Below are 27,816 nucleotides of genomic sequence, written 5' to 3'. Positions count from 1 at the left end.
GATCCCTACGTGTCGGGTCCACAAGTGGCAGTGGTGGTGGTGGTACTGCTGCTGCTGGAGGAAGAGGAGGAGGAGGAGGAGGAGGAGGAGGAAGAGGAAGAGGAGGAGGAGGAGGGGGGATGAGGAGGAGGAGGGAGAAAGTTTGCCGGAGAGAAGCTGCATATCCATGAATTAGCAACTCTTTACGGCCACAATCTGCGTGTGTGTGTGTGTGTTTTAAGTGCTTTATATTTTGTGATTATTATTTTTTTAATCACTAAAACAATTTTAAACTTCGAGATAATTTTCCCTCGTGAGACAATTTATTAATTTCCATGTGTGTTTATCGAATATATTTTATCTTTTTCATTGTTATTATAAATAAAAAATCCATTTACTCTGGGAATATTTTTTTAAATGAAATCATTTTTAAAAAATATTTCTCAAAACAGAAATTAACGTTGTTTTGTGGTCACGCAGGAATGAAAACGTTTTGTCAAAGAAAATGTTTGCATATATTTTGGGCTTCGGACAAAAAATGTTCTTTGACCACCTAACAATTAAAAAAAGTAGACGCTTCATAATGGTTTTCATCAAGAAATTGTAATACATTTTCGGGCATGAGATTGAAAAAATGTTTATTTTTGAGTAATAGCTAAAATAGATTATGTTTTGCCAGAATAAAAATGTGTTTATCAATATATTTTATTAGTATCAGAAAGAAAATATACCTGATGATATTCTCTTGGGACAAAATTTTAAATTGATGTACGCATTTTTTTATTTTCTGTCATCAAGACCATCCATCCATTGTCTTAGCTGATTATCCTCACGAGGGTCGCGGGGAGTGCTGGAGCCTATCCGAGCTGTCAACGGGCAGGAGGCGGGGTACACCCTGAACTGGTTGCCAGCCAGTTGCAGTCATCAAGAAAATATTTGTGATATATGTTGTTATGTGACAATTTACCGAAAGAAAAAACATTTGCTAAATTTTTGTCATCAAAATTTCGTTTTTCTTGGGTTACTTTTTATCCAGGAGACAATTGAAGTGCCTTTCGTACACTTATATTAGCATCAATTACAGTTTACTTCGATGAAACTTTGGCAACCACTTCTCGCTGCACTGCCCCATTGTCCTTAACCATGTGAAAATTATCTCCCAAAATTATGTGCCGTACAATAAGTGGCTTCGGGATGTGTTGTAAAACTGCAACGGTGGCCGAGCATGAAAGTTATTTGGCGCGTGCACGAAATGCTTGCAGGTGCTTCAGCTTCAGTGCAGCCTGCAGCAGAACCGTTGACCGCCGTTATAAGAGAAGCAGCAGCGACACCTAGTGGCCACTCGGGAAAACACTGCAGAAAGTGCTGCCTCGCTCTGCATCCAATCTGACTAATTTCGAACACGTGCGATCACCCACTTGCCGTGGCGTGTTCATCTTTTGCAGAATGGGGAATTTGCAGTCGCTCTATGAGGTGGGAAATGCAAATAAGATGCAAAAATTGAAGAGGAGGAAGAGGAGGATGGTGGCCCGCCAGGGGGAAGTAAGGTCACTGTTGTTTTATGTGCTGTGGAAGTAAAAACGTGATTTGATATTTCATTTCCATGAAGCTATGGCATTATTCGAACTGATGTCAGCGGAACCTTATCGTTTATTTGTACATTTTTTTTTATGCCGCATATACGCTTCTGTTCAAAAGTTAAGATTCACGTGAAAAACGTAGTAAGAAGAGCAAATGTCTTTAAATGGTCAAATGAAATAAATTTGAAGTGAATGCTTAGAGGTGGAAAGCGTTGGCCTCACAGTTCTGAGGTCCCGGGTTCAATCCCGGACCCGCCAGTGTAGAGTTAGCATGTTCACCCCTGTGCCTGTGTGTGTTTTTTTATTTTTTTAAATTTTTTTTTTTTTCGGGCACTCCGGTTTTCCTCCCACATCCCAAAAACATGAGAACGTTAACACTCTAAATTTCCCCTAGGTGTGTAAATTGCCCCTAGGTGTGATTGTGAGTGCGACTGTTTGTCTCGATGTGCCCTGCGATTGGCTGGCGACCAGTTCAGAGTGTAACCCCGCCTCCTGGTTGTTGACAGCTGGGATAGGCTCCAGCACTCCTTTGTGAGGATAAGCGGCTAAAAAAATGGATGGATGGATAAATCGTCAGTGCAAATGAAGTCATATTTTATAAGCGAGGCATTTCAAAATGTAAATGGACAAATAGTCTTCTGTACTACTTATTTAGCTCATGTTTGAATACATTTTGAGGGAGGAGTGGGCATTTTTTTTGTCATTTTTGTGTGCTCAGCTTTGGAATTGAGACACTTCTACATAGTAATACAGTATATCAAGTTTTGCAGTTTTGTGAAATGATGGAACAGTCCGATCCACTTCCGCGGCGGAGATGAGCCATCGCGGCCGGCTGCAATGAGCCACTCCGGCCGACAAGCCACCCCTTGTCGGCCGGGGTGGCTCGTTTTCGGCGCCGAGGTGGCTCGTCGTGCCGCCGAGCCGGGGGGCTTTACGGCGTTGTTCATAGCCGCCGCCATCCACGACGTACAACGCCGCCGAGCCGGGGCGCTTTACAGCGTTGTCGTCGCACACGGCTAAGTGCGCCATTCCCGGCAGCGTTGTTCAGAGCCGCCGCCACCCGCGACCCCCGACGCGGCAGCCTTCGCTGAAGCCGTGAACGGTGGCTTATCACGGAGCCGAGCCGGGGTGCTTTACGGCGTTGTCGTCGCACACGGCTGAGTAAGCCATCGTCGGGAGCGTTGTTGATAGCCGCCGCCGTCCGTGAGCCGACGCGGCAGTCTTCGCCAGCGAGCCTAACCCAGAAGCCGACACATTTAGCAGGCCTGTCATACGTATGCGGATCTTTTGTTACGTTGTGATGGACCGATTATGCGGTCCGCCCCAAACTATAATTTATTTTAGTAGCTGTATACACACGTACCTGTCATATGAAACCAACAAAGCTCTCGTCCTCTGCACCCGTGCAATCCATTTTTCACGACGAACCGGGTCTTTTGGAAAAGTACGAGGAGCGAATCCATCTTCCCGAGTGTTCGAGCAATGTCTAGCAATGCAACGAGCCAGCATTTTGGCTAACACGAAGGAACAATGAGCTAACTAATGGAAACAAACGAGTCCACTTGGGGGCGCCGCTGTCCTTTACGTCACTTCCTTCTTCTTCTCGAAAACAAATCCGTCGAGAGGATTTTCATGGCGAGGGTTACAAAAAGCCGCGTACGTCAAAATCTTGTTTTGTGGTGGGGAAAAAAAAACGATTGGGTCCATACCGGCTGCCGTTTGTACTCAAAAAATCGTCCATTTCGTGACACTTGACCTTTTATCAACTACACATTTACGTTCCATTTTTTTTTTTCATTTTTTTTGCCCGTCAACTGTAAATCCTCATTCAGCTTTTCGTGAACTAGTGAACAAAGCCAAACAATGAGGCGTGTGGGAATAGCACGAAAACAGACGCACCGAAGCAGATGACTTCCCGTCAGAGGTCAACATCCCTTCACAATCCACATGTAACGCACACACATGCTTGACACGCAACAAACACAAGCGCAAGAGCGGCGGCGGCGGCCTTCCTCATTGTGCTCGCATGCACCTCGCTCATGCGCTTCCTGTTTGCGTCGAGAAGCAGCAGCGAGCGGCGCGCGTGTTAGTCTGTCACTCGGGCATGCGCGAGGCCGTCGGACGCCGCTGAGCCCGGAGACCGGCGGGACTCTCGAGACGCTGCCACGCGATGGATGCCCGGCGCTAGATTGCGGGTAAGGCGCCGGCGCGAACGGGCGGAACGGCACCGTGCGTATGGCCACGATGTCTTATGAACAGTTTTGCTGCATTATCATATGCGTTCGTCATTTTTAATTGGGGAAAAACCCAGTCTGCATTGGGTTGTACGGTACAGTACAAGGCGTCTGTTGGCTATATAATATTCGGTACACCTGCACAGTCTTGTAAACTCCAACGTACGACCTGGATCTAAAATTCTGTCGATTACAGAGATGACTAAAATGGGAGCGCACAGCTAGTGCACGCTTTCCTAAATAACCATCTCATATTTTTTTTTATCTCTGACTAAGAAGTACGATTGACTTAGTGACAAAAGAAAGATTATTTGTTCCAAACTCTAATCGCGACAAAAGCATCTTCAGGATCAGAGTCAGCACAAGGATTTTTTTGGGGGTAATCTTATATGAACAAACAAAATTGTGAAAATGTAGTTAAAAAATTATGAGTTTGCTGATGGACAGTTCTGGATATTATTCATCTATCCGTTTTGTCTCATGGGGGCCGTGAGTGATCTGACGATGTGATGACAACACGAGAAAGTGCGGTCGAGTTCCTTTGTTTGCTGTTCAGTTTCAAATCAGAAGTCATTCGGCTCAGCTCTGGTCCAGTGTTGAGGGATCAGAAAATCCTGGTAGCTTTAAAAATGTAAATACATTTTTCTTAAAAAAGTAAAAGAATAATTCACATTTAGGCGACACGGTGGATCAGCTGATAAAGCGTTGGCTTCACAGTTCTGAGGTCCCAGGTTCAATTCCCGCCCCCCGCCTGTGTGGAGTTTGCATGTTCTCCCCGTGCCTGCGTGGGTTTCCTCCTATATCCCAAAAAATATGCAGCATTAATTGGACACATTAAATTGCCTCTTGGTGTGATTGTGAGTGCGGCTGTTGTTTGTCTCCCTGTGCCCTGCCATTGGCTGGCAACCAGTTCAGGGTGTACCCCGCCTCCTGCCCGTTGACAGCCGAAATAGGCTCCAGCACTCCCCGCGACCCTCGTGAGGATAAGCGGCAAAGAAAACGGATGGATGGATAATTCACATTTATTCACTCATTCACCAGCAGCCCTTCAAAATCCGTCAATGGCATTGAACGATGAAACACAGATTGCAAAGTTTAGCATGCTGTACACAATGAACTGCGATACTGTGTGCTCAAGATTTTAAAGTGCCACTGTCATGAAATTCACGATTTTTAGTATCTTTATTATGTTATTAAAAGGCATTTAAGAGTATATTGGGTATTATTAAGAGCAGGTCATATGATTGCCCCCCCCCCTCTCATATGCCAAGAAAGACACTTGGGTGTACCTGTGATGACATTTGAGTCAACACAATGACTGAATATGACTATATCGATACGTCATTCTATAGATAATAACGCCGCTAAATGTATGAACGAGACGACGATTTGATTTTCGACCAGCCGCTCGCTCTTTAGAGGCTTTGCGACGCTCGCCCGATGACGACAGCTTGTTCCCGTCAAGCCGCAGGAAGGGAATCGTCATTTTTTTTTTTTCTTAGAAATTGCTCCATCCTCGTCACAAAAGTTGTTGAGACATCTCAGCGGCAGGAGACGATTGCGGTAGCGTAGCGCGGGCGGAACGAGGACGCGTGCGGATGTTTTGGGCAAAAGTGTTGGGATGGCAGGAGGTGAAAAAGCTGTTTTAGTTCATCTTAAAGGTTTCGAGTGGGTTTGCCCTTCCGCACCAAATCCGTATTCGATTATCCGAGATGTCTCGTAAGGGTGAATAAACCCGGGAGTTTTGCAACGCTTTTTGAGTTGGAGTCATTGTGCTGCTGCAGCAAAGTCGCTTCCTGTTTGCTTCTTTGTAGTGTTTGTGCTATCAGCGAAACGCATCTACAGTCACATCTAGGTCAATGTTTCTATGTGTGAAGAGTCTGAGGCGCATCTGTGATGTCACCCTCGGTATATTTTTAATCCAGAAGCAGAGTGAGATCGCGGTTTGCACGGCGGCCTCGCATTTTTTGGGGGAAAAAATGGCCGCAGAGGATGTTTTTGGTTTGCGCAACGAGGCGGCGTCGCAACTACGAGCGATCTCGGATGGATGTTTCTACGGCGACTGTGTACAGTGTACGTAGCAAGGCACTATATTTGTCATGTCTCTCCACTCTTTAATGATTGTATAATTGTAATCTTTGTATATTTTGATGAATGTCTCGTGAGATTTAAGATAAGTCAGCGTCGAAATCATTCACCGTAATTTCTGGCCGACAAGCCGTGACTTTTTTTCACACGCTTTCTACCCTGCGGTTTATGCGGTGATGCGGCGCTAGAGTTAGCGCGGCGCTAGCGTCAAGCTTTTTGAGCCTGAGGGCTGCTTCGTGAGCACCGATCGTGTGAAAGGGCTACGTGACTTGTTTGCGGCACACTTCAGACTCAGTTCATTACACGTACATCAACTATTTTTGTTTTAATTTATTGTCGTAAATGACATTACAGTTATTTTAAAATTTTGATTCACGAAAGCAAGTCAGATTCGGAATTTAAAGCACAAATAATAGTAACAATTTGTGGCCTATGGTATTTTTGGAACATACCTCATGGGCACCTTTTATGGTCCTCGCGGGCTACCATTCGCCCACGGGCACCGCGTTGGTGACCCCTGCGTTAAACTCTGTTTGTGTACCGAGGCTTATAACCAGGTGCTCTTACGCTAGCGGCGTGCTAACACTAGTGCCGCACTAACGCTAGCACTGTGCTAGTGTTTGTGTACCGAGGCTTATAACCAGCTGCGCTAACACTAGCACCACGCTAGTGTTAAACTCTTTCTGTGTAACGAGGCTTATAACCAGATGCACTAACGCTAGCGCCGTGCTAACGCTAGCACGGCGCTAGCATTAAACTCTTTCTGAGTACCGAGGCTTTTAAACAGGTGTGCTAACACTAGTGGCGCGCTAACGTTAAACTCTTTCTGTGTACCGAGCCTTATAACCAGGTGCGCTCTGCAGGCCGGGAATTGCGGTACTCGGCGTGAGTGTTGCTTTTGTTGGCTGACGCCAAAATGGTGAACCCCATTCACCCATTATCTGAACTGCTCATCCCCACAAGGGTCGCGGAGCCTATCGCAGGTAACCAGGAGGCGGGATACACACCCTCAACTGGTCGCCGGCCAATCGCAGGGCACATAGAAACAGATGACCATTCCCTGATACAAGCATATTTGTCCAGGTTGCTGAGTACAATATGGTCCTCCCTACCTCAAAAAAAAAAATGTAGACGTAATTTCATAATCCTATCCCAGAGCCAATTCTTGTATAAATGATTTCCAATTTTAACAAGTTGTGGGTTCCATTCCCGCCCCTTGCCCAAATGCACAAATGCAGTTTGGCGACACTTTGACCTTGAAACTGATTAATTGGATTGGAAAAAAAAATGTTTGGGAGATATTGTTTCATAACAGCTGAATGGACTCCATCCATCACACGCGTACTGTACCTTGAGGTCTTTCCATCCGAGGGAGCCGCAAGGGAGGAACGGGGGCCAACGCGAATGGATGTCAGCCTCGATCGGCCATCGCGAAGCGGGCGGGAGGGCACGATGGCGTTCGCACACGTAGACCGCAGAGCGCGGCTGGTCTCGCCCGCCGCGCCCCCTCGGCTGTGTGGGAGCAGATCCGCGCCTCGGATCACACCGCAACAATGGGGAGGCACCTGCTTCCTCAGCTCCGCGTGGGAAGTCGCACTTCCCGCCAGGAAGCAGTTGGTAATGGGATCGTCAGATGCGAGGAAGCTTGCGGGTCGGGTCGGGGGGGGCATGAAAAAGAGAGACACAGGTGAAGGGATGCCATCCAGGTGGGGGCTCAATAGAAACTTACGAGTTCAAAAGCAAAAGCAGACAGCTCCATTTTTCATCTATTTCTACTTGCCAATCATTTTGAATTAGGGTCTTGTAAGTTGGTATAAATGAAGTAAGAGTCACTAGTGTAGTTGAATATGTCCTCAGCGCTAGGCTGAAAAAGCTCAAGTATTATGGTCTGCCGCTCTTTTCGAAACATCCTGAAAGGCCGCCAAAGCAGTCGAAAAATAGGAAAGGAGACTAGTAATTGGTGTCAAGGAAGTACTATAATGCCTCGGTTTACGAATGAAAACTTCAAGACTTTATTTGCTTCTGTTGTCGAACGAAAACCGGTACTCGAATGCCCCCGACAAAATCCGTTAATAACATATTGCACGCGACCAGACCAGCTGACCCACGACGCGCTTTGTTGTGAATTCCCACGCCGAGGCAGAAACCCGGAAAGAAAATAATGCGCGCGGCTCAAACAGCTGACCCACCCACGAGGCGCTTTTTGAAGTTATTCTGCACTTTTGTTTAAAAATTTTTTTACAAGGCTGGGGGCCGAGTCGCTACAGATGCGGCAATGCACTCTCAACCTAGCGTACTCTACTACTAAAGCATACATTTTAAGCAAAAAATAAATATATTACTTATTACTTATTTTATTATTTATTATATGAAATATTTAAACTGTAAATTTATTTCTACTAAGCAGTTTATTATCAGAAAAAAACTAAAAATAAAAAGCCAATTTTTTTAGGCTTGGAACACATTATTTCTTTTCCCATTCATTGTAATGGGAAACATCGATTCGGTTTTCGAACAAATCCCTTCTCGAACCGTTTTCTGGAACGGATTGTGGTCGAGAACTGAGGCATCACCGTGTAGTGAAGAGATAAATCTCGCTTTGCGTGTCGACTCGGAGTGAAGTTTAACCTGGGTTGTGAGTGGAAGCTGTCGTAAGAACAGTTTAAGTTCATATCATAAAAGTTTTAGCATAATTTTTGATGATATGTTGACACTTTAAACCTCAGCTATCAAACTCAAGGCCCGGGGGCCAGATGGGACCCGCCTCATAATTTCACGTGACGTGTGAAAGCATGTGCACAAAACTATTATTTGTCAAATCTGTAACAAATTTACAAATTGTCACATGAAACGATTAAATTACGTTAAGATATTTCAAGCAGTTTTTGGTACCAAAACGTTTTTTTATTTTTTTTTTACAGTACAAACTGTTATCACTAACTTCTGATTTCAAAACTAATTATCGTCATGGATATATCATCATGAGATGAAGCCATTAAAGAATTACGTATATGTTTTCAGTCATAACAGCAGCAGATTGGTGGTTACGTTCTTCACACAGTTCTGACGTCATATTTTTTTATTTATTTATTTTTAATATTCAGCTAAATTGTGATCGTAATGGTCCCGGTGTACAACTCCCAATTCCAAATATACATGAATCATTTGTAGATGAAAAATAAAAGTGGAAGCCGCCCTGTTGACACCGAGAGAGACATCCTCTTATGAAACGGCCGCACAGTCATCGCACATTTGCAACATTCTACAAAAAAAAAAAAGAAAAAGAATAAAAAACATGTGTGATGACATTTTGGAGTGCGTATGGAAGTTATGTGCTTACGGTTTCACTTAGAGTAAGTGCTTAGGAATAGCAAAATTTGTTATTTTTAGATGCAATCTTCATAATTTTGCCCTCTAGAGGCTGTGAGCAGTATTGTGATATCAACTCAGCAATCTGATAGCACGTCTTTTTTTTTTTTTTTTTTTGCAATGTCAGGACATGATTGCAATATGTTTTCTCCTTGATATCTTTTAACATCTTAAAGAAGCAAAAAAAGAGCAACTAAGTGCTTTTTTTAAAAAGTAAGAATTACCAATGCAGATTTTTTTCCCAATATGTATTCATACTAACATTTTTCCCCACATAGGAAATAATAAAAAAAATACACATGTTCCAAGGTTAAATAAGGTTTGATGGAAAAAAAAAACATTATATGTACTTAATTTCAATTGTATTTATTTATTGTTTTTATAATCCCTACCTGTGTTCTCCCTAACCATGAATTTAATCCATAAAGGATTATCTCATCCTTAAAGGTCTACTGACATGCCTATATACATTGTAAAATAGATATTGTTATGAAAATTACATGTAACGTTATTCACGTCAATGTCTATACAAAAAAATAAATATGAGCGGAGAGCGCGACATCCATGCGCAAAGTTGCGGAAGTGTCATTCGACATCCAAGTGGCTGCATCTCCTGCCCGTGATGTCACCCCGGACAGTCGCCATTTTAAAACAGGCTGTGCCACCTACTATGGGACACGGAAGAAGAGAACGAGTCAAAAAGTAACCGCCCGATCCACCTCCGCGGCGGCGATGAACAACGCCGCAGGCGAGCGACGACAACGAACGCCGCGGCGGCCCCGCAACATAGACACATTTAACACCCCTGATTTATGTACTTTATTAAGATTATGGCGTGGATCTTTTGTTACTCCTGGGAGGATTACACCCCACGCCTCAACTATTTTTTTTCTTTTGTTAATTGCTCTATAGTAGGTCAGCTGGTAAAGCGTTGGCCTCACAGTTCTGAGGACCCGGGTTCGATCCCGACCCCGCCCGTGTGGAGTTTGCATGTTCTCCCCGTGCCTGCGTGGGTTTTCTCCGGGCACTCCCACATCCCAAAAACATGCAACATTAATTGGACACACTCAATTGCCCCAAGGTGTGATTGTGAGTGCGGCTGTTTGTCTCAATGTGCCCTGCGATTGGCTGGCGACCGGTTCAGGGTGTATCCCGCCTCCTGCCAGTTGACAGCTGGGATAAGCTCCGGCACTCCCCGCGACCCTTGTGAGGATGAGCGGCAAAAGAAAATGGATGAATTGATGGATAATAGCTCTATCCACACCTACCTGTCATTTTGAACCCACAAAGCTCTCGTTCTTTGCACCCGTGCAATCCATTTTTCACGACGAACCGGGTCTTTTGGAAACGTGTGAAGAGCGAATCCATCCTCCCGAGTGTTCGAGCAATATCCAGCAATACGACAAGACGACATTTTGGCTAACGCGAAGGAAAAAAGAGAAAATAGCAAAAATTTGCGCCGATAAAACGGGTATAAACACACGAACCTGCGGGAGATACAAAAATCCAGATACGACGACATCATGACGTGTTGTGAAAAAAAACGGATGGGTCCATTCCGGCTGCCTTTTTTGCGTATTAAAAACATATTAAAAATCATGCCATGCGTGTCAGTAGACCTTTAATGATCTTTGACATTCAAGAATAAATCATTTCTCTTTCAATCACTCAATGACTCATGCAAATGAGCCCCCCCCCCCCATACATCTGGACCGGCAGAAGCATAATGATAAAATCCAACATAACTTTCCTGACAAGTAATGATGCAAACATGGAATAAATACATTTTTAAAAAGCAAATTGCATGCAGATGCTTACTCAACGGAGGTCTTATCGAAACGCCGATGCCTGGCATTTAATTTTTTTTGCGCGATTTTTGAGTGTTGTTATGAGCATGGTTGAAGTTTTATTCCTTCTATGATCTAGCGTAGGGGATTTTTTTTGTTTGTTTTTTTGTCTTTTTGAGTTTCCACTCGAGGGAGTTTTAAAAAGCAAATGCAAACCACAATGTTGTTCACGCTGCGGACGGTCGGCTGACATCATTCTGAAACCAAATCTGGTCGCCTTCATGCACAGCAACTTATCTTTTAGGGGGGTTGCTTCTAAAAAACAAAAAAAAAAGTTAGCCAATTTTTTGAGTATTGAAAAGGAAAAGGCGAGTCATTTTCTTGTGTCGCAACTTGAGAAGTGCCCACCCGGCTGTTCTAAAATGGAAGATTTTTAATAAGCAATATCCTCTTTAAAAATAAAGGAAGTATTTGCTGCTTCTCAATTTGGAGTCGACCCGATGGACGTACCTTGCATGTGTTGTCTTTTTGTGGAAAACCCAAAACTTGGACATCATCATAGTATACGTATAAAGTATAACATAATTTGACAAGATGTTTCTTATTGGGTTTTTAATTAGTAATTTTGCAGCGGTGTAGAGATGTACTGTAATGACAAAAACAACAATAATCAAAAATAATATTTTTATTTATTGTTGTGTTTTGGATAAGCAATAGTGGAGGCAAAAGAAAAAAAATAACTCCAATAAATAAATATGATAGTCATCATGATAAATTAATAATCACAATAATGTGTCACTGTACATGAGACCTTCGTTTTTCTATTCATCATTTTTATTGAATTTATTGCTCTTGCTGTGTTTGAATGTTATCCCTCTATTATTTCTGTTATTATTACTTTGTTAAATATGTACAACTACTGAAGCAAAACATGACCATTATTACAAATATAAGTTAAAAAAAAAAAAACTCTCATATTTAATGAGATTATTCATATGGAGCTAATCAAAGGGGTGGGGAGTGCACTGCAATAATAAACAAACCGTGATATCGAATAATGAATGAATAATATTGGTCGCATTTGATTTCACAAGCAGGTTTAACAGGGAACTCGCGGCGGGCGCTCGGTCCTCGGCGCGGGTTTTCCGCGGGCGTCATTCGGGTATGTCATCGTGAAGGTCTGAAGACGCAATGCGGGACGTGTCACTTGAGACTTTTGATGCAAGCGAAGGGACAACCTTTGCCCTTTATTGCACACCCGACGCGCTTCCACGGAGCGCAGAAGTGAAACCCCTCTGCCGCACCTGGTCCGCTTTCACTTGCAGCCTTAAACCAAGAGTCAAAGGGCTCCCCCTGCACAGCTAAACGGGCCACCGTATAGTCAGGAAGTACAGTGCAGAAAATAAGTATTTGAACACCAGTTTGGAATAAAACCGCTCTCAGCACCATGCCCTTGCCTCGGAGTCCTGCAATTGGGTCCAGCCCCCAGGCCTCGTGCCCGTGACACCTGCCAAATTTCCATGATTAAAAACATCAAGTATGACAAATGAGGTTTCAATTGTCCATTCCTTGTCTTGCCTTGCACCCAAACATTGTGGGCGGCCCCACGTCCAAAAAATCAGGAAAACTCTAACGATGATAAACTGTTCAATGCTGTATTGAGTACTGCATAGGTCTCATTCTTGGCACGTTTTCAGCAATCATCTTCAAACATCTTTCATTTATTTCAAAATCAATCTGGGCGCCACGGTGGAAAGCTGGAAAGCGTTGGCCTCACAGTTTTGAGGACCTCGGTTTGATCCCGGCCCCGCCTGTCTGGGGTTTGCATGTTCTCCCCGTGCCTGCGTGGGTTTCCTCCGGGAACTCCGGTTTCCTCCCACATCCTACAAAACATGCATTAGTTGGCGACTCTAAATTGCCCATAGGTGTGATTGTGGGTGCGACTGTTGTCTGTCTCTATATGCAGTTCAGGGTGTACTCTGCCTCCTGTCCGTTGGCAGCTGGGATAGGGTCCAGCACGCCCCGCAACCCTTGTGAGGATAAGCAGCTAGGAAAATAGGTGGGTTTGGGTAGAAATCAATCTTTTCATTTCCTTTACAATGCCTTTAACATTTGTCTTTGTTCCTGCCCTCCCATCAAGTAAATCTTAAATCCGACATATTATATTCTTTGTCCATCCATCCTTTTTTTGCCGCTTATCCTCACAAGGGTCGCGGGAGTGCAGGAGCCTTTACCACCTGGCAACGGGCAGGAGACAGGGTTCACTCTGAACTGGTTTATCCAGCAAATTACAGGGCTATATTCTTTATCCTCTGCAAAAAACAACGAATATTACTGCAGTTTATTGAGTGACTTAGTCATGAAACTTTTTTCTGTTTGTGTCTCCATGACTGTCTTATAAAGCCCCCCAGTGGACATGTTATGCAAGGCAGAAGGACCAGCAATGAATTGATCACGATGCACAAACTGTTGACTAATATTCCATTTATTGAAGCTATTACGTTACATTTTTATTTAAAAAAAAAAAAAAAAATTAACGGGCTATTTAAAAACAAATTACTCATATTTTTTGAGACTGGAAATTCTGGAGCATGTTAACAATATTTCAATATCGTAAATATCAATTTTTTTTTGTTTTTTTTTTTTTACTGTCGGACTTTCTCTTACACGGCCGGTTCCCGACCAAGAAGTGCAGCGACGTTTTACCTGCACGTGACAGTTTATTTACTTTTAAGGAACTATAGCAACAAAACAGCAGCACAAGCATTAGCGTGTGATTCAAAAAAGAAAAACATCCCCTTTTTCTGTCCTCAGCCGTCAATATGTTTGTACCTTGCGTGTCATGTGAGGAAGTTGCGCGTCTTCCACAGAAGAGATGAATGGCCGCGAGTTCACATTTGCGCACGCTCGTCTTTCCGCGCAGAGCCCGAGGCAACATGCAGCAAACCTCTTGCACCGAGGACAGGATCCGCCACGCTCTGGACCGGTGTCTGGATGGGCTGAGACAAAGTCCGACAGCTGCGCACCGCTGGGATGGTAAGACGTCGTTCTTGAGAATCGTTATGTGCCATTATATCTTTATGTTTATGGCCATTGGGGGGGGGAGTCTTTTTTTTTTTTTTTAACTAATATAGGATTTATTTATTGTTTTTAATCACTGTAAAAACTTGCCTAGTGGACAAGAGCCTTGCAAAACTGGAAAAGAATTAAATTTTTTTTTAAAAAAGATCCAAAGTTAAAGTTACCACCAGATTTTTTTGTAGAAAGACCTATAGACCAGTTTTGTGTGATAAAATCAAAATCACCCCCACAAAAAAAAACAAAATATGGATTTGTATGGTAAATTACAAAATTTAATTACATTTTTAAATGGACTCTTAGTCTCTGGCATCAATTAAAATACAGCAACATTAAAAACATGCTAAATACTTTTAAAAATATATTTTGTTAGAAAAAAATCAAAAATAAAAGAGAAAATATATTATTTGTATTTTTTGTTTTGTAGCATGATTTGAAATGCAATTCAAGATCAGTTTGTTGTTATTATTAAAAGTAAAAAAATGAAAAAAATAAAAATTTTTTACAATGATCCACATAATTGATGGTTGGGAATTGTATTTTATTTTGAATATTAAATTGCACTAATTGTATTATTTTAAACAAATGAATTCATCAGTTTTTCTAATTAGATTGTATTTTTCATGTAAAGTAAAACAAAATGTGGCAGATGATAAACGTTTCATCATTTTATGAAATAAATTTGAAATTTCAATAGCATTATGCTACTTTTTACGGTAGTTTTTATGTTGTAGTGATTGTAAGCACATAAGCAACAAATCTCAAGAGAGAAAGAAGAAACTTGAGGAGTTTATAGATATTTTAAAAATGAACACATATTATATTGGTATTATAATCTATCCAGTAAATAAATACAGAAATGAATATTTTTTTGCTACTTACATTGTAGCGGTAAATCAAATGAAATCAAGTATTTTCATTATGATTCTAATAGCATTATTCATTGGTGTCTTGAATTAAAAATAATTTATTACATTGTACTGACTGTACTGTACTGTACTGCGCCTCATCTGATTCTTGTCTTGTATGTATGTCTCTTCCCCCCCCCCACCCCCCATGATGGATATTTTGTCTGTGATCATCACAAAGGCTTTATTAACTATATAGGCAATGTTTGAGTTAAAATCAATGCATTCATAACTGCCGTACAAGTGTAAAAATAAGTTGAAAACAAGAATGAAAAAGCTGAAATGTAAAGACAAACAGCGAAAATGTCATGCCAAAGGGAGTCTCTCTTTTTTTTTTTGGTTTTTTCAAAAACGTGCCACAAAAGTATTAAAAAAAAAAAAAAAAAGTCAACCACTGGAAAATGTATGATTCAGCGAATGCGGCGAGTCTTGCCCGAAAATCGAGATGCGGCAGAGTTTACGAACGCTGCCGCGCAGGTGCGCCGTCTACAGATATTAAACCCGATGATTTCGGCTTGAAACGTGTGGTCGGGCACCGGAGGAAGTTGGGCGGCCGCACGTTGGTGAGGAACCGCGGACGCTGACAAGAAGCGTGTGTGTGTGAGTGATTAAGTGTCACACAGGAAGCGTTACTGTCGTGCGCGTCAATAAATTCCTTATTCTTGTTTTGTAAAATAAAATTGTTTTATTGAATGGGAAATTACATCCATCCATCTATTTTCTTTGCCGCTTATTCTCATGAGGGTCGCGGGGAATGCTATCTCAGCTGTCAACGGGCAGGAGGAGGGGTAAACCCTGAACTGGTCGCCAGCCAATCGCAGGGCACATGGAGACAAACAGCCGCACTCACAAACACACCTATGGGCAATTTAGAGTCCCCAATTGATGTTGCATGTTTTTGGGATGTGGGAGGAAACCGGAGTCCCCGGAGAAAACCCACGTAGGCACGGGGAGAACATGTAAACTTCACACATGCGGGGCCGGGATCGAACCCGGGTCCTCAGAATTGTGAGGCCAACGCTTTACCAGCTGTTCCACCAAAGAAAATAAAATACAGATAAATTACATACGAGGTCTGGCATAAAAGTGGATGCAAAGTTACTTGACCATTTCAACGCATAATATTTAATAATGAACATTCAAATCAATTAAAGATCACTAATGGGGTTCCCCCAGGATCTGCGTTGTGCCCCTAATAATTCATACTATATATTAATATCACCTGCAGCTTTCAAATGTATTGTTGCTCATGACACAGTGCTCTATAACTCAGAGAAAAACATTCTGACTACTGTGGAAAATGAATAAAATACACACAAAAAAATGGTTTGATATTTACATATCGTGCGGCACGGTGGCTCAGCTGGAAAGCGTTGGCCTCACAGTTCTGAGGTCCCGGGTTCAATCCTGGACACGCCTGCGCGGAGTTTGCATGTTCTCCCCGTGTCTGTGTGGGTTTTCTCCGGGTGGGCAATCCGGTTTCCTCCCACATCCCAAAAACAACAACAATTTAATTGGACACTCTAAATTGCCCCAAGGTGTGATTGCGCGTGTAGCTGTTTGTCTTGATGTGCCCTGCGAGTGGCTGGCGACCAGTTCAGGGTGTACCCCGCCTCCTGCCCGTTGACAGCTGGGATTGGCTCCAGCACTCCCCGTGACCCTCGTGAGGATAAGCGGCTCAGAAAATGGATGGATGGAAATTAGTAAAATGATCCCTATTATGACATTATGTGAAACTATCGGAGAACCTGGTGAACATTTGACCAATCCGGTTAACGCAATGACTTTGGCTTCGGATGCAAACCCAAAAATGAAAAATGTACGTTGCGTTGCAGTGCTGCTGTGCGCCACGGGCCAGTCCATGAACCGCTGGAGCCTGGAGGAGCTGGTCAAGAGGGATCCCGACAACTCCATCATCCTCTTGGAGCAGATCCTGAGGAAGACCAGGGAGGTCAGGTCAAACACAACAAACACAAACACACCCGTGTCCGTGGATGGGTCGTGAGTGTGTACGGTTTTTCCAACGTGTCCAGGTTCAGGAGAGGTGTCAGTATGAGCTGGTGGCGCCACTTGCCGTCATGTTCACCTCCACGCTGCTGCAGGTACAAATCCGTCACCACGTCATCCCCTTTTAACCTTCTCGCGCAGTCCATCACACACATTTTACGAGAATGTCCTCATAATCATTGTCTAGATCAAACTATGGACTACAAATCAAAATGTGTCAGTAGGCTGTCCGACATAAATACATGGAGGATCAATCGTTAAAGCTCCACTGTCGTGAAATGTATGATTTTTAGTGCGTTATTAATGGGGGTGAAAAAAAAAAACAGCTGGAACAACGATCTGGCGGAGGACCAGTCGTCGGACGTAATCAGCCGAAACAAGGTGCAGGTGTGTGCCGACTAATTGGCTGGCCACGCCCAGCCTGGGCAGGATGCCAGGAGCATGACACTCCCCTCCCCATATTTATTTTTTCGTATAGACATTGAAGTGAATAATGTTATATGTATTTTTCATTACCAAATCTATTTATAGGCATGACGGTGGAGCTTTAAGTAACAGTGTGTTACTTTAGTTTTTTTTACTGTGAGAACGTAAAGTCCCAGATCGGACCTGAACAGAGAGCGGGTCTTCTTATTTGAACGCCAAAATTGCTTTTGGATCCTTTCCAGACGCCGTACTGTCCTCCGGAGACGGAGCTCCTGGAGAGGGCGTCGGAGGTGTTCGGCGCCTTCCTCACGTGGCCCGAGCCGTACTGCGCCGTGTGCCGAAACCTGCTGGCCACGCTGCAGCTGGAGATCAAGGCCCCCGGTACGGCTCGCTCAGTCCACTTGTGAAAAGTTCTCAAAATATGGTCGTGACGTTCCTTTCTCTTCCTCGAAGGGATTTCCTTTCAGAGGCTGGTGAGAGAAGAGCAGGACCTGCGCACCAGTTGTCACTCCTCCAAGACCTTGTACGTCGATGTACATCGGTATTCTCCAAATTGACAATGTATTTAGTTCCCTGAATGTTTGAGACTAAAGTGAAGTCCAATTATTCCTTTCTTAACGGCTGCAGGACGGTTCTGCTGCTGAACCCGAGCGAGGTGCCCGCTGACTTCCTGTCGGTGGCCGAGCAGCTGAGTGGCGTGCAGCACTCGGAAAAAGGAGTCTACGTCACCCTCATCAAGCACGCCTTCCAGTCGGCGCTTGGGACCAAGTATCCCCTCTGCAAAATCCACACAGCATTGCAAGTATGTACGCAGGGATGAATATAAATATGCAATACGTTCAAAAGTAGAAATTGGAGTTTAATTTCCCTTTTTCGTACATCATTTGTACGATAAAGCATTTGAATGCACTGTGAAATTTAGTCGTATTTTGCGTGGAATGTAATGCGCTCTAAATTGATGAAAGGACCTTCAGTTAATTATGAAATTGAGAAAATGAGAAACGCCAGCTACGATTCATGCTTGCAAATCAAGGCATGGTTGCTGGTTTTGTGTGTGGAACAGATGACGACAGTTCAGTATACGGGGATGCCTCGGTTCTCGACCGCAATGCGTTCCAGAAAACGGTTCGAGATGTGTTTTGTTCGAAAACCGAATCGATGTTTCCCATTACAATGAATGGAAAAAGAAATAATGCGTGCGAAGCCTAAAAAATTTGGCTTTTTAAAGCATTTTTTTTTAGCTTTACCTGATAATAAACTGCATAGTAGAAATACATCTGTAGTTTAAATACTTTAGAAGAAATATATTTATTTTTTGCTTAAACTGTATTCTTTAGTAGCAGAGTACAGTAGGCTGGGAGCGCATTGCCGTATCTGTAGCGGCTCAGCCCCCAGCCTTGTAAACTTTTTTTTTGAATTAACAAGAGTGCAGAATAACTTGAAACAAGCAACTTTCCTTCTTTGGAGCCATGATTGGGGGTTAATACAGTAGTCCTCCATAAGTCTGTGTACAGAGGCTCCGTTATACAGAATAACAAAAGTGCGCTGGTTCCGCCACGCGCGTTCTGGGGTTTTTTTTGGGGGGGCGTTCGAAAAGACAAGAACAAAACACATCATGGGTTGGTTAGCTGCTTGCGGTGCGCGCCTTATTTTATTTGCATTTTTTCGGCGGCGTGGGAATTCACAGCAAAGCCCATCGTGGGTCAGCTGGTCTGGCCTCGTGCAATATGTCTTTTCCGGGTTTTGTCGGGGGGGTTCGAATACCGATTTTCGTTCGAAAACAGAAACAAAAAAATCTCAATTTTCATTCGAAAACCGATTTGTTCGAAAATGAGGACGTTCGAGAACCGAGGCTTTACTGTATTAGATTATATTATATTAGTAGAGTGGGCAATTTTTTTTTTTTACAGTAAACCGTTTCGACTTCGCGGATCACCTATCGCAGATTCAGTGCATTGCGGATTTCTGAGCCACCCCCCACCCCCTCCAAAAAAAAAGGAAAAAAGTTGCCGGCTCACTACGTACTGATGCGCCATCCCCGGCGCGATGACATGGACCAATGAAGCAAAAAAAAAAATAATAATAATAATGAAAATTTTTAAATATTTTTAAATAATTTAAAGAACAGCAGCATACTTTAGTATAGTACTATGGCAGGAAGCCGCATTGATAGGGTATAATGCGACATCCTCAGCAAGACAACAAGGGCCTATGAAGCAAAATAAAAAAATGCCATTTACCCCTACTTCACTGTTTTTCACTTTTCGCGAGTGGGTCTGGTACCAATTAACCGCGTAAAACGAGGGATTACCGTCTGTGTATTTTTCTCAATACACATTGTTGTTGCATTGCTCCAATTTTTTTCCCACAATGAATGAATGAATCCATCCAGGCCAAAGATGTCGACGAACTGGGGGAGTTGTTCTCCGCGGTCAGTGACGCGTTCGAGACAGCGGCCGCCATGAGCGATCCGCCAAAGGGGCGCGCTCACGTCATCCGAGAACTGGAGGGACTGAGGGAGAGGCTGAGCGTCCCCGCATCCGACGGAAAGAATTCCGACGGTAATGATTCAAAGTCGAAAAGGTGTTGCCGGCGTGACCCACGGTTTTCTTTCCCTGTCACAGGGATGCTGCAGACGCTCCCGGTCCCCACAGCCAAGTGTCAAATGTTTCAGTGGGAAAAAGATAACTTTGGTAAAAAGTGTTTTATTCATTTGGATAACATGGAAATAATTTATTTGAATCGCTTGTATGCACTATTGAAAATGGAACGATGGCCACTCATGATTTGATACCCACAGATGTCCTGAACACCCTTTTGGAGGACAAAAATCAGGATTCGTCCACCAGGGGGCGGCCTAAAGAGGATGAGGACAAGGTGGACATCGAGGACGACGAAGGCCACGACACTTTGTCCGCGGTGTCCGAGTCCTACGCTCCCTCGTGCAACTCCGGAGCGGACAGTGACTTTTTTGAGGACTCGGACGACTCCGTCGGCACGCCCAAGTGCGCCAGGTCTCCGGCTCGCCTCAGCCAGCACCTGTACTGCCTCCTCCGGAAGTTGAACCGCACCAAAAGTTTGGGATACACGGAATCCAGAGACTTCTCTTGGGGACGGGAGATCCGTTCCAACTCGCTCCCCCACCACGTGCACCTCCGCAGTCCCGAGCCCGCCGCCTCCCAGGCGGTGCAGAATCCGACGGTCCGACAGGTCTGCTTCAGGAGGCGGCCCATCCTCAGCTGCGACGAGGACGAGACGGGCGCCACGCTGAGGGTGGTGGTGTTCGGCGCCGACCACGTCGCCGGCAAGGTGGCGCGGGCCTACTGCGGCCTGAGGCAAAAAGAGAACGCTTGTCCCCGTCTCAGCCGGGCCTTCAAAATTCAGTTCTACTTTGTGCCCGTCAAGAGAGACTCAGGGGCGGGACAAGCTTGTGTCACCTCTTCCGGTCCCAAAGGAACCAATGTAAGTCGGACGAGTCTTCAAACTGCCCGCAATGACTGCTGACAAATGGAAAGGCTCGACTGGAGTCATCCTGATAACTGGAGCACTGAATTATTGATATTTTCACCCCGAACAGGATGTCGCCAGCCTTAACGGAGCGGAGGACAGCACGAATGACATCGCTCACCTCCTCGGGATGCTGGATCCCTGGTACGAAAGGAACACGCTCAGCCTGCTGAAGTTGCCCGCCAACATCGTCTGTCAGGTACAAACCGCTTCCCGCAAACCTGATCAAGTATCCACGATGCGTTCCCGTGTCCAAGGCCAGGGGGGTCAAACTCGTTTTTTGTCGTTACGGTTTTCTTCAGGTGGCCGTTATGACTGTTAAAAAAAAAAAAAAAAAAAAAATTACACTAGTTCTCAAATCAGTGGCATGGTGGCGCAGTTGGAAAGCGTCGGCCTCACAGTTCTGAGGACCCGGGTTCAATCCCAGCCCTCCCTGTGTGGCGTTTGCATGTTCTCCCAGCCCCTGTGTGGGTTTTCTCCGGGCACTCCGGTTTCCTCCAACATCCCAAAAACATGCAACATTAATTGGACACTCTAAATTGCCCCTAGGTGTGACTGCGAGTGCGGCTGTTTGTCTCCATGTGGCCTGCGATTGGCTGTCAACCAGTTCAAGGTGTGCCCCGCCTCCTGCCCGATGACAGCTTGGATAGGCTCCAGCACTCCCCGTCACCCTCGTAAGGATAAGCGGCAAAACATAATGGACGGATGTATAAATTGCCCCTAGGTGTGATTGTAAGTGCACCTGTTTGTCTCTATGTGCCCTGCAATTGGCTGGGAACCAGTTCAGGGTGTGCCCCGCTTCCTGCCCATTGACAGCTGGGATAGGCTGCAGCACTCCCCGCGACCCTTGTGAGGATAAGTGGCAAAAGATCATTGATGGGTGGATAAATTGCACCTAGGTGTGATTGTGAGTGCGGCTGTTTGTCTCCATGTGCCCCGCGATTGGCTGTCAACCAGTTCAGGGTGTACCCCGCGTCCTGCACCGGTGACAGCTAGGATAGGCTCCAGCACTCCCTGCGACCCTCGTGAGGATAAGCGGCTCAGAAAATGGATGGATATTTTCAAATCAGAAATCAAGGGTAACAGGTTTTTCGACAACTGTGGATGTTTGGTAACATCCTTGCAATATCTCAACGTTCTGATTTATGGTGTGACAGTTTGGAATTTCGGTCCAGATTTTGACAACAGTCATGGAAGTTGACACATGATTTGTCTCCGGGGGATACATAAAATAACGCGGCGGGCCGGTTCTGGCCCCCCGGCCGGGCCTTAAGTTTGACACCTGTGTCTTGGGTTTTAAACATCTTGTTCGGGAATTGAAAATGACTGTCCTGTCCTCCAGCAAACATCCAAGACAGAGTCGGAGTCTTACGACAGCTCATACGAACAACGGCTGCCCATTCTGGCTGACCTGCTCCTGTATTATTGTCGTTTTGCTGCACGGCCTGCTCTGATCCAACTCTACCAAGCTGAGGTTCGACACACACGTGCACACGTGCACGCAGTCCTTCATGGCGCCAAAAGCCCGTCGCTAGCCATGATGCCCGTTAGCCTCAGGCAAAGAGCCGCAGTAAACAAGTTACTAGAGCACAAGCGAGTAACATTTTCTGTCGTTGGTCTCAAGAACTCAGTACACCTCTGTACTCTTATGGGAAAAAAAAATGCAACCGATGTCATTTTTTATCAGCTGTACGCGACCCACCCAAATTTGGGTCCCGATCCGCGGGCTGTGTATCACTGAGCGTCAGCGTAAATTCTGATAATTGTGTGAAACAGTCAAAGAGAAATGATGTCCTGAAACTCAGCAGGGTCGCGAATGATCCTGTTGCGAATGCTTCCCAAAGCGGGGGATTGGGTTCGTTCGACCTTTTCACCAAATTATCCTCTTAATTGCTTACTACATATTTTCTTTGAATATTCAGATAAAAAAAAACATTAGCTTTAACATCAGAAACAGAAGTTTAAAAAAAAAAACACTAAAACGTCAACCTCACTGAAGTCAACTGACAAAACAAACAAAAAAAAAGGTTTCCGCTTTTTGCATTCTGAACTCGTGACTGTGTCGTTATTGCAGTTGACGTTCGCCAGCGGAGAGAGACGGACGGAGGTGTTCGTCCATTCCTTGGAGTTGGGTCACGCTGCAGGGACCAGAGCCATCAAGGCTATGGGTGAGCCCTCGACGACGAGCGACCGGATCGTTTCCGTACTGGGCCAACGACATTTGCAATAGGGGAACAGCTGACGCATTCACAGGCTGCCACCATTCAAGTTCTATTTTTCTGGTCGCGTTTTTCTCCACAGTCGACACTTCTGACTTCCTTGCAGAAGTAAAACTAGCTCGGGACAACGTGTTTGAAACGGAAATTATTTTTGTTTGGTTTCATGAGTCACTTTTATTGAAAATAACCTTAGTTCTGCAGAGCGGCGCCTTGACATTAGAGTGACACAGCGTACAAGTTTTTCAAGATACGAGCCGTCATTCTGATGTTCCTGATCTTCCTTTGCGGCGGTTAGCGTCAGGAATTTCAATTCGAGCGACGGACATTTTACCACACACAGGAGGAGAAACGTGAAAAATAACCACGGGAATATTACAACCACTGACTGATGGAGAATTCAAACTGGTCGTGTGAGCTTGAGATTTTTTTCAGTTCTGGTAACATGAAGGATTATTAAATCGACTTGGTCAGCCAAAAAAGGCGAAGTGCAAAGGAAACCTTCCATATTACCTCGGGACCGATTTCCGTGACATGTTAACTTTTCCCGAAATATGCTGTGAAGCACTATCATCAAAACTTGGCAAGAAACTCAGCATTTTTTTTGGGTCATGAAAACATAAAATTTTAAGTCAATCAATATATTTTTAGAAATAAGGACTCACAATGGGAAAATACCTGCGAAACGCATTTGTTGTCTCTGCGACAGAAATTTTCAACTTGTTTCCTCGCATTTGAAGATCAAATTCCATTTGCAGAGTTCTGTATTATGAAATTCGTCAAAAACGTCACAGAAAAAAAGTGTTTTCTTGCCTATCCACTGATGAAGTTTGGGAAAATATCGACATCGCTTTTTCGCGAAAAACTGTCGGCCTTTATAGATGAAGCAGAGCGTGAACAGTGAACAACAAGAACTGTAAACAAAACTTTGTTCAAGTGAATTAAGTTCATCAGAAAATTAAAAAAAACAAAAAAAACTTTACAAAGTAAAGAAAGTAAATCTTTCCAACTTACCTGCGGAATGTTTTCTCACAGCCACGAAATTGGCGATTAACGCACAGGTCGGCGTGGTTGTTTTGGGAGGATCAAGATGGCGGATGGCGACTTCAGTTTTGGTGGCCAATGAGCCATCCAGTCTTATTTTTATTTTATTTTTTTTTAGATCAGTGATCAGTGATTACCCGGTGATCAATTCAGCGTAGAAGTACATTTCTTCATTTTTGTCTGCATAACGGTATGGTACTGCCTCCGGGAGCAGCCAAATGAATTGGATCGCAGCCCAAGTGTTTTATTCCTTACGTTCAAGGGAATTATGTTATCGCTCTGTTTTGATCAATCATAATGTTGTTCCTTGATAATAGCAAAAGCGATTTCAATGGAACAAATGAAGCGCCGCTGTACAGCACATCTTCATCTAAAAATCCCCGTTTACCTCGCACAGGCACTGCCAGCAAGCGCTTTGGTATCGATGGCGACCGAGAAGCTGTCCCTCTCACGCTTGACATTATGTATAATAGGGTAAGACGCTATTCTTTATTAAATCATGTTTACGGCTTTTAAAAAAGGCTTCCTGCATTTCTAACGTGACCGTTTTCTCCGTGTCGTCATCAAATATCACTGCTCTACCCCCAAATAATGAGTTTGGTGGTGCTTTTTGCTGCTCAGGTGGTGATTAGTGGGAGGAGTCAGTGCAAAAGAGAATCCAAAATGTGCACTTCTGTGAATTTGACCAAGGCCTGCAAGAATCCTGAAGACCTAGGTGGGTCCTGTTATAAAAACATTTAGATTTTATGATTGTTTTGTTTTTAAATAATGTTTTTCAAAATAATAAATGCATGCACCGCTGTTAGACTCGCAGCTGGAGTGCCTGCAGCTCAGCATGACGGAAGTTCTAAAGAGACAGAACGGGAAAGGCAAGAAGAGCTTCAACATGGTGAGCTTTATCAATCGCTTTCGGAGGCACATCTTTCTTTTCCATCAAACTACGACCGTAATTCCCGGCCTAAGGAGCGCGCCCGGTGACAAGACTCACCGAGTACATTTGTAAGGGAAATACCATTTGGTACATACATACGCCGCAGCCGTGTAAAAGCCGCAAGTGGCCACATTGAATCCCGCATTGAAGCACGAGATATTTACAAAGAAAGACGGTACACAGAGAGAGTTTAACGGTAGCGCCGCGCTAACGCTAACAGGGCCGGTTAAAATAAAACTTACCGGTAAATATCACTGAGACACGCCAGAAAACGCAGCAGCAACACGCTAGCACAGCGCTAACGCTAGCGCAGCACTAACGGGGCCGGTAAAAGGCACTTCCTCGGCACATATATTCCACTGCTCTCACTCTTACCTTCTCCGCTCGAGTGCCCGCCTGCGACCGTGAGAAAAAATGCACAAATTAGCCGCACCGCCGCATAAACCGCAGGGTTGAAAGCGTGTGAAAGAAGTCGCGGCTTGTAGGCCGGAAATTTCGGTATAATCCTGTTTTTAACACAGTACTTTCGCATGAATATGATGTCACGCTGCATTTTGAGTTCCAAGTATTCACATGATTCCAACTCATGTGCATATTAAAATTGGTTATATTCAAGCACAATCCTTTTCAAATCTTAAAGTATTCTGGGTATTTTTATTTTTTTTTAATGGAATGAGTTGCAAAAGAGGAGGCACGCTGGCTCAGCTGGTAAAAAGCGTTGGCCTCACAGTTCTGAAGTCCCGGGTTAAATCCCGGACTCCCCTGTGTGGAGTTTCCATGTCCTCCCCGTGCTTGCGTGGGTTTCCTCCGGGGCACTCCGGTTTCCTCCAACATCCCAAAAACATACAAAATTAATTGGACACTCTAAATTGCCCGTAGGTGTGATTGTGAGTGCGGCTGTTTGTCTCGATGTGTCCTGCGATTGGCTGGCGACCAGTTCAGGGTGTACCCCGCCTCCTGCCCAATGACAGCTGCGATAGGCTCCAGCACTCCCTGCGACCCTCGTGAGGATAAGCTGCTAAGAAAATGGCTGGATGGATGGATAGTTTTCAAATCAGAAATCAAGGGCAATGGGTTTTTCGACAACTGTGGATGTTTGGTAACATACTTGTAATATCTCAACATTATCATTTATGGTGTGTGACAGATTTTAACAACAGTCATGGAAGTTGACATGATTTGACTTCGGGGGGGGGCCACATAAAATCACGTGGCGGGCCAGATCTGGCCCCCAGGCCTTGAGTTTGACACCTGTGTCTCAAGGTTTTTCATATCTCATTTATACCCTACTTTGTTTTTTTATTGGTTGTTTGCTTGTATTTATTTTCTTTATGCTCCATTTTGCCTCATTTGCTTCCACACAACTGACATGAACTTCAATGCAATAGACAGAATTATGTCTTTCCAAAATGTCACCGTTGTTTTGTGTTCATCTTTTCGGATACTCACGAGTCCGTCTTTTAATATGCGTTACGCCCTCTGGCTAATGTGGATATAAATGCAACGCTATCTTGTCTTTTTTTTTTTTTTTTTTTTAATAGCAACTGAGTTTGACAGAAGTGAAGGTGGACAAGGTGCAAATCGGCGGCGCTGCAGACACGACCTTCGCCGTATGTCTGGACCAGGATGAGAAGAAGGTACTGCAAAGTGTCATCAGGTGAGACATCGAGAAAAAGCTCCGAGTCCGGTCGACCTGAACTGGAATAACAGAATCGAAACGTTTCCACACGTCTCCAAATTGCGTCGTGCAGGTGCGACATCTCCGTGTGCTCCAAAGAAGACGGCGCCACGGGCTGGAGGCGGCGACGGGCCGAGACGTCGGCCCAGATTCAGCCCCCGCACCCGACTTTCTGCTCCCTCCTCTGTCTGCCCATTGTCACCTTCAGTGGCGCCCCACCGTGACCCTGATGACCTTTCCTTTCAAGGACTAAAAACAAACACAGACTCAATTATAAAGACTTGATCCATGAATTCTTTTCTTAACCAGACACAACTCAACGGAGGTAAAACTGTAAAGACAAACGCACAAAGAGTGCGACTGAAATGTGTGCAATGGAGTACAGTATATGAAAAATGCTGTATGTTTAATTTAATGTTGCCTTTTTGATAAGGCCGCATCCGTTTTGTATGTGCTGTCGATTTTGGTAGTCGAATTTCCCCCAAGGCCCGAGAGTTAAATGAAACTGTGTATAAATATGACCAACAGAGGGCGGTGTTGTCACAAATTTGGTGAACTTCAGGAAGTGGCGAATAATACTGTATTTTTATCTTGATTTGTTTTGTATATATTACTTTTTTTAAATTGGACAGGCATTTGTGTTTTTTTTTTTTTTTACATTTGTATTTGAACTCATGTTTTGCACTTTCTATATGAAAAATGACCTTTTAGACAATGTAATGTCCTTGTTTCTTCCTGGTTGAGGAAAATGTACAGCTAATTCGTCAGATTAAAATTATTTTATTGCAGAAAAAAAATGAAGCATGATCAAAAAATGCTTAACGGAACTAATGGTACTTTTTAGATAAGGAAACGTGTTTTGTAATATGTGAATTTTTATCATCGCTTTTTTTCACTTTATGTATTTTGTATATATACGTACAAAATATTAAATTTCAAATCCTGAATAAGTAGTTGCTTTAATTTGACAAGCGTTTTCATTGG

The 27,816-nt window shown here is 44.1% G+C and overlaps 1 protein-coding gene across 4 annotated transcripts; it reads left to right on the top strand.

Annotated features, from left to right (window-relative positions):
* The first annotated feature begins 1,361 nt into the window (after positions 1-1,361).
* On the top strand, positions 1,362-27,777 carry pik3r5 (phosphoinositide-3-kinase, regulatory subunit 5). Of its 4 annotated transcripts, none has more exons than XM_061828845.1 (18): positions 1,362-1,526; positions 13,961-14,073; positions 16,859-16,974; positions 17,057-17,125; positions 17,699-17,837; positions 17,910-17,979; positions 18,084-18,258; positions 19,849-20,017; positions 20,081-20,149; positions 20,257-20,918; positions 21,034-21,162; positions 22,306-22,437; positions 23,038-23,131; positions 24,621-24,697; positions 24,845-24,938; positions 25,030-25,112; positions 26,696-26,811; positions 26,906-27,777. In XM_061828845.1, exons 1-18 carry the CDS (start codon positions 1,426-1,428, stop codon positions 27,054-27,056), a joined length of 2,559 nt encoding a protein of 852 aa, XP_061684829.1. In that variant the 5' UTR covers positions 1,362-1,425; the 3' UTR covers positions 27,057-27,777. The 4 variants fall into 4 exon arrangements, with proteins under 4 accessions (XP_061684829.1, XP_061684831.1, XP_061684828.1 ...); XM_061828847.1 differs by having other exon boundaries at positions 1,369-1,521; XM_061828844.1 differs by lacking the exon at positions 1,362-1,526 and adding an exon at positions 3,537-3,754.
* The last annotated feature ends 39 nt before the right edge of the window (positions 27,778-27,816 follow it).

The sequence above is a fragment of the Syngnathoides biaculeatus genome, chromosome 9 (genome assembly GCF_019802595.1).
Source record: "Syngnathoides biaculeatus isolate LvHL_M chromosome 9, ASM1980259v1, whole genome shotgun sequence".
NCBI classification, from domain to species: Eukaryota; Metazoa; Chordata; class Actinopteri; order Syngnathiformes; family Syngnathidae; genus Syngnathoides; species Syngnathoides biaculeatus.
Note: the sequence above shows the minus strand (reverse complement) of the source record. Positions and strands in the feature narration are given on the sequence as shown.

Excerpts from the sequence above, each read along its gene's own strand:
- pik3r5 (XM_061828845.1), top strand. The coding sequence starts at position 1,426 with ATGGGGAATTTGCAGTCGCTCTATGAGGTGGGAAATGCAAATAAGATG. Across the intron at positions 23,132-24,620 it reads CAGAGCCATCAAGGCTATGG|GCACTGCCAGCAAGCGCTTT; the intron begins GTGAGCCCTCGA and ends TACCTCGCACAG. Across the intron at positions 26,812-26,905 it reads GTACTGCAAAGTGTCATCAG|GTGCGACATCTCCGTGTGCT; the intron begins GTGAGACATCGA and ends TGCGTCGTGCAG.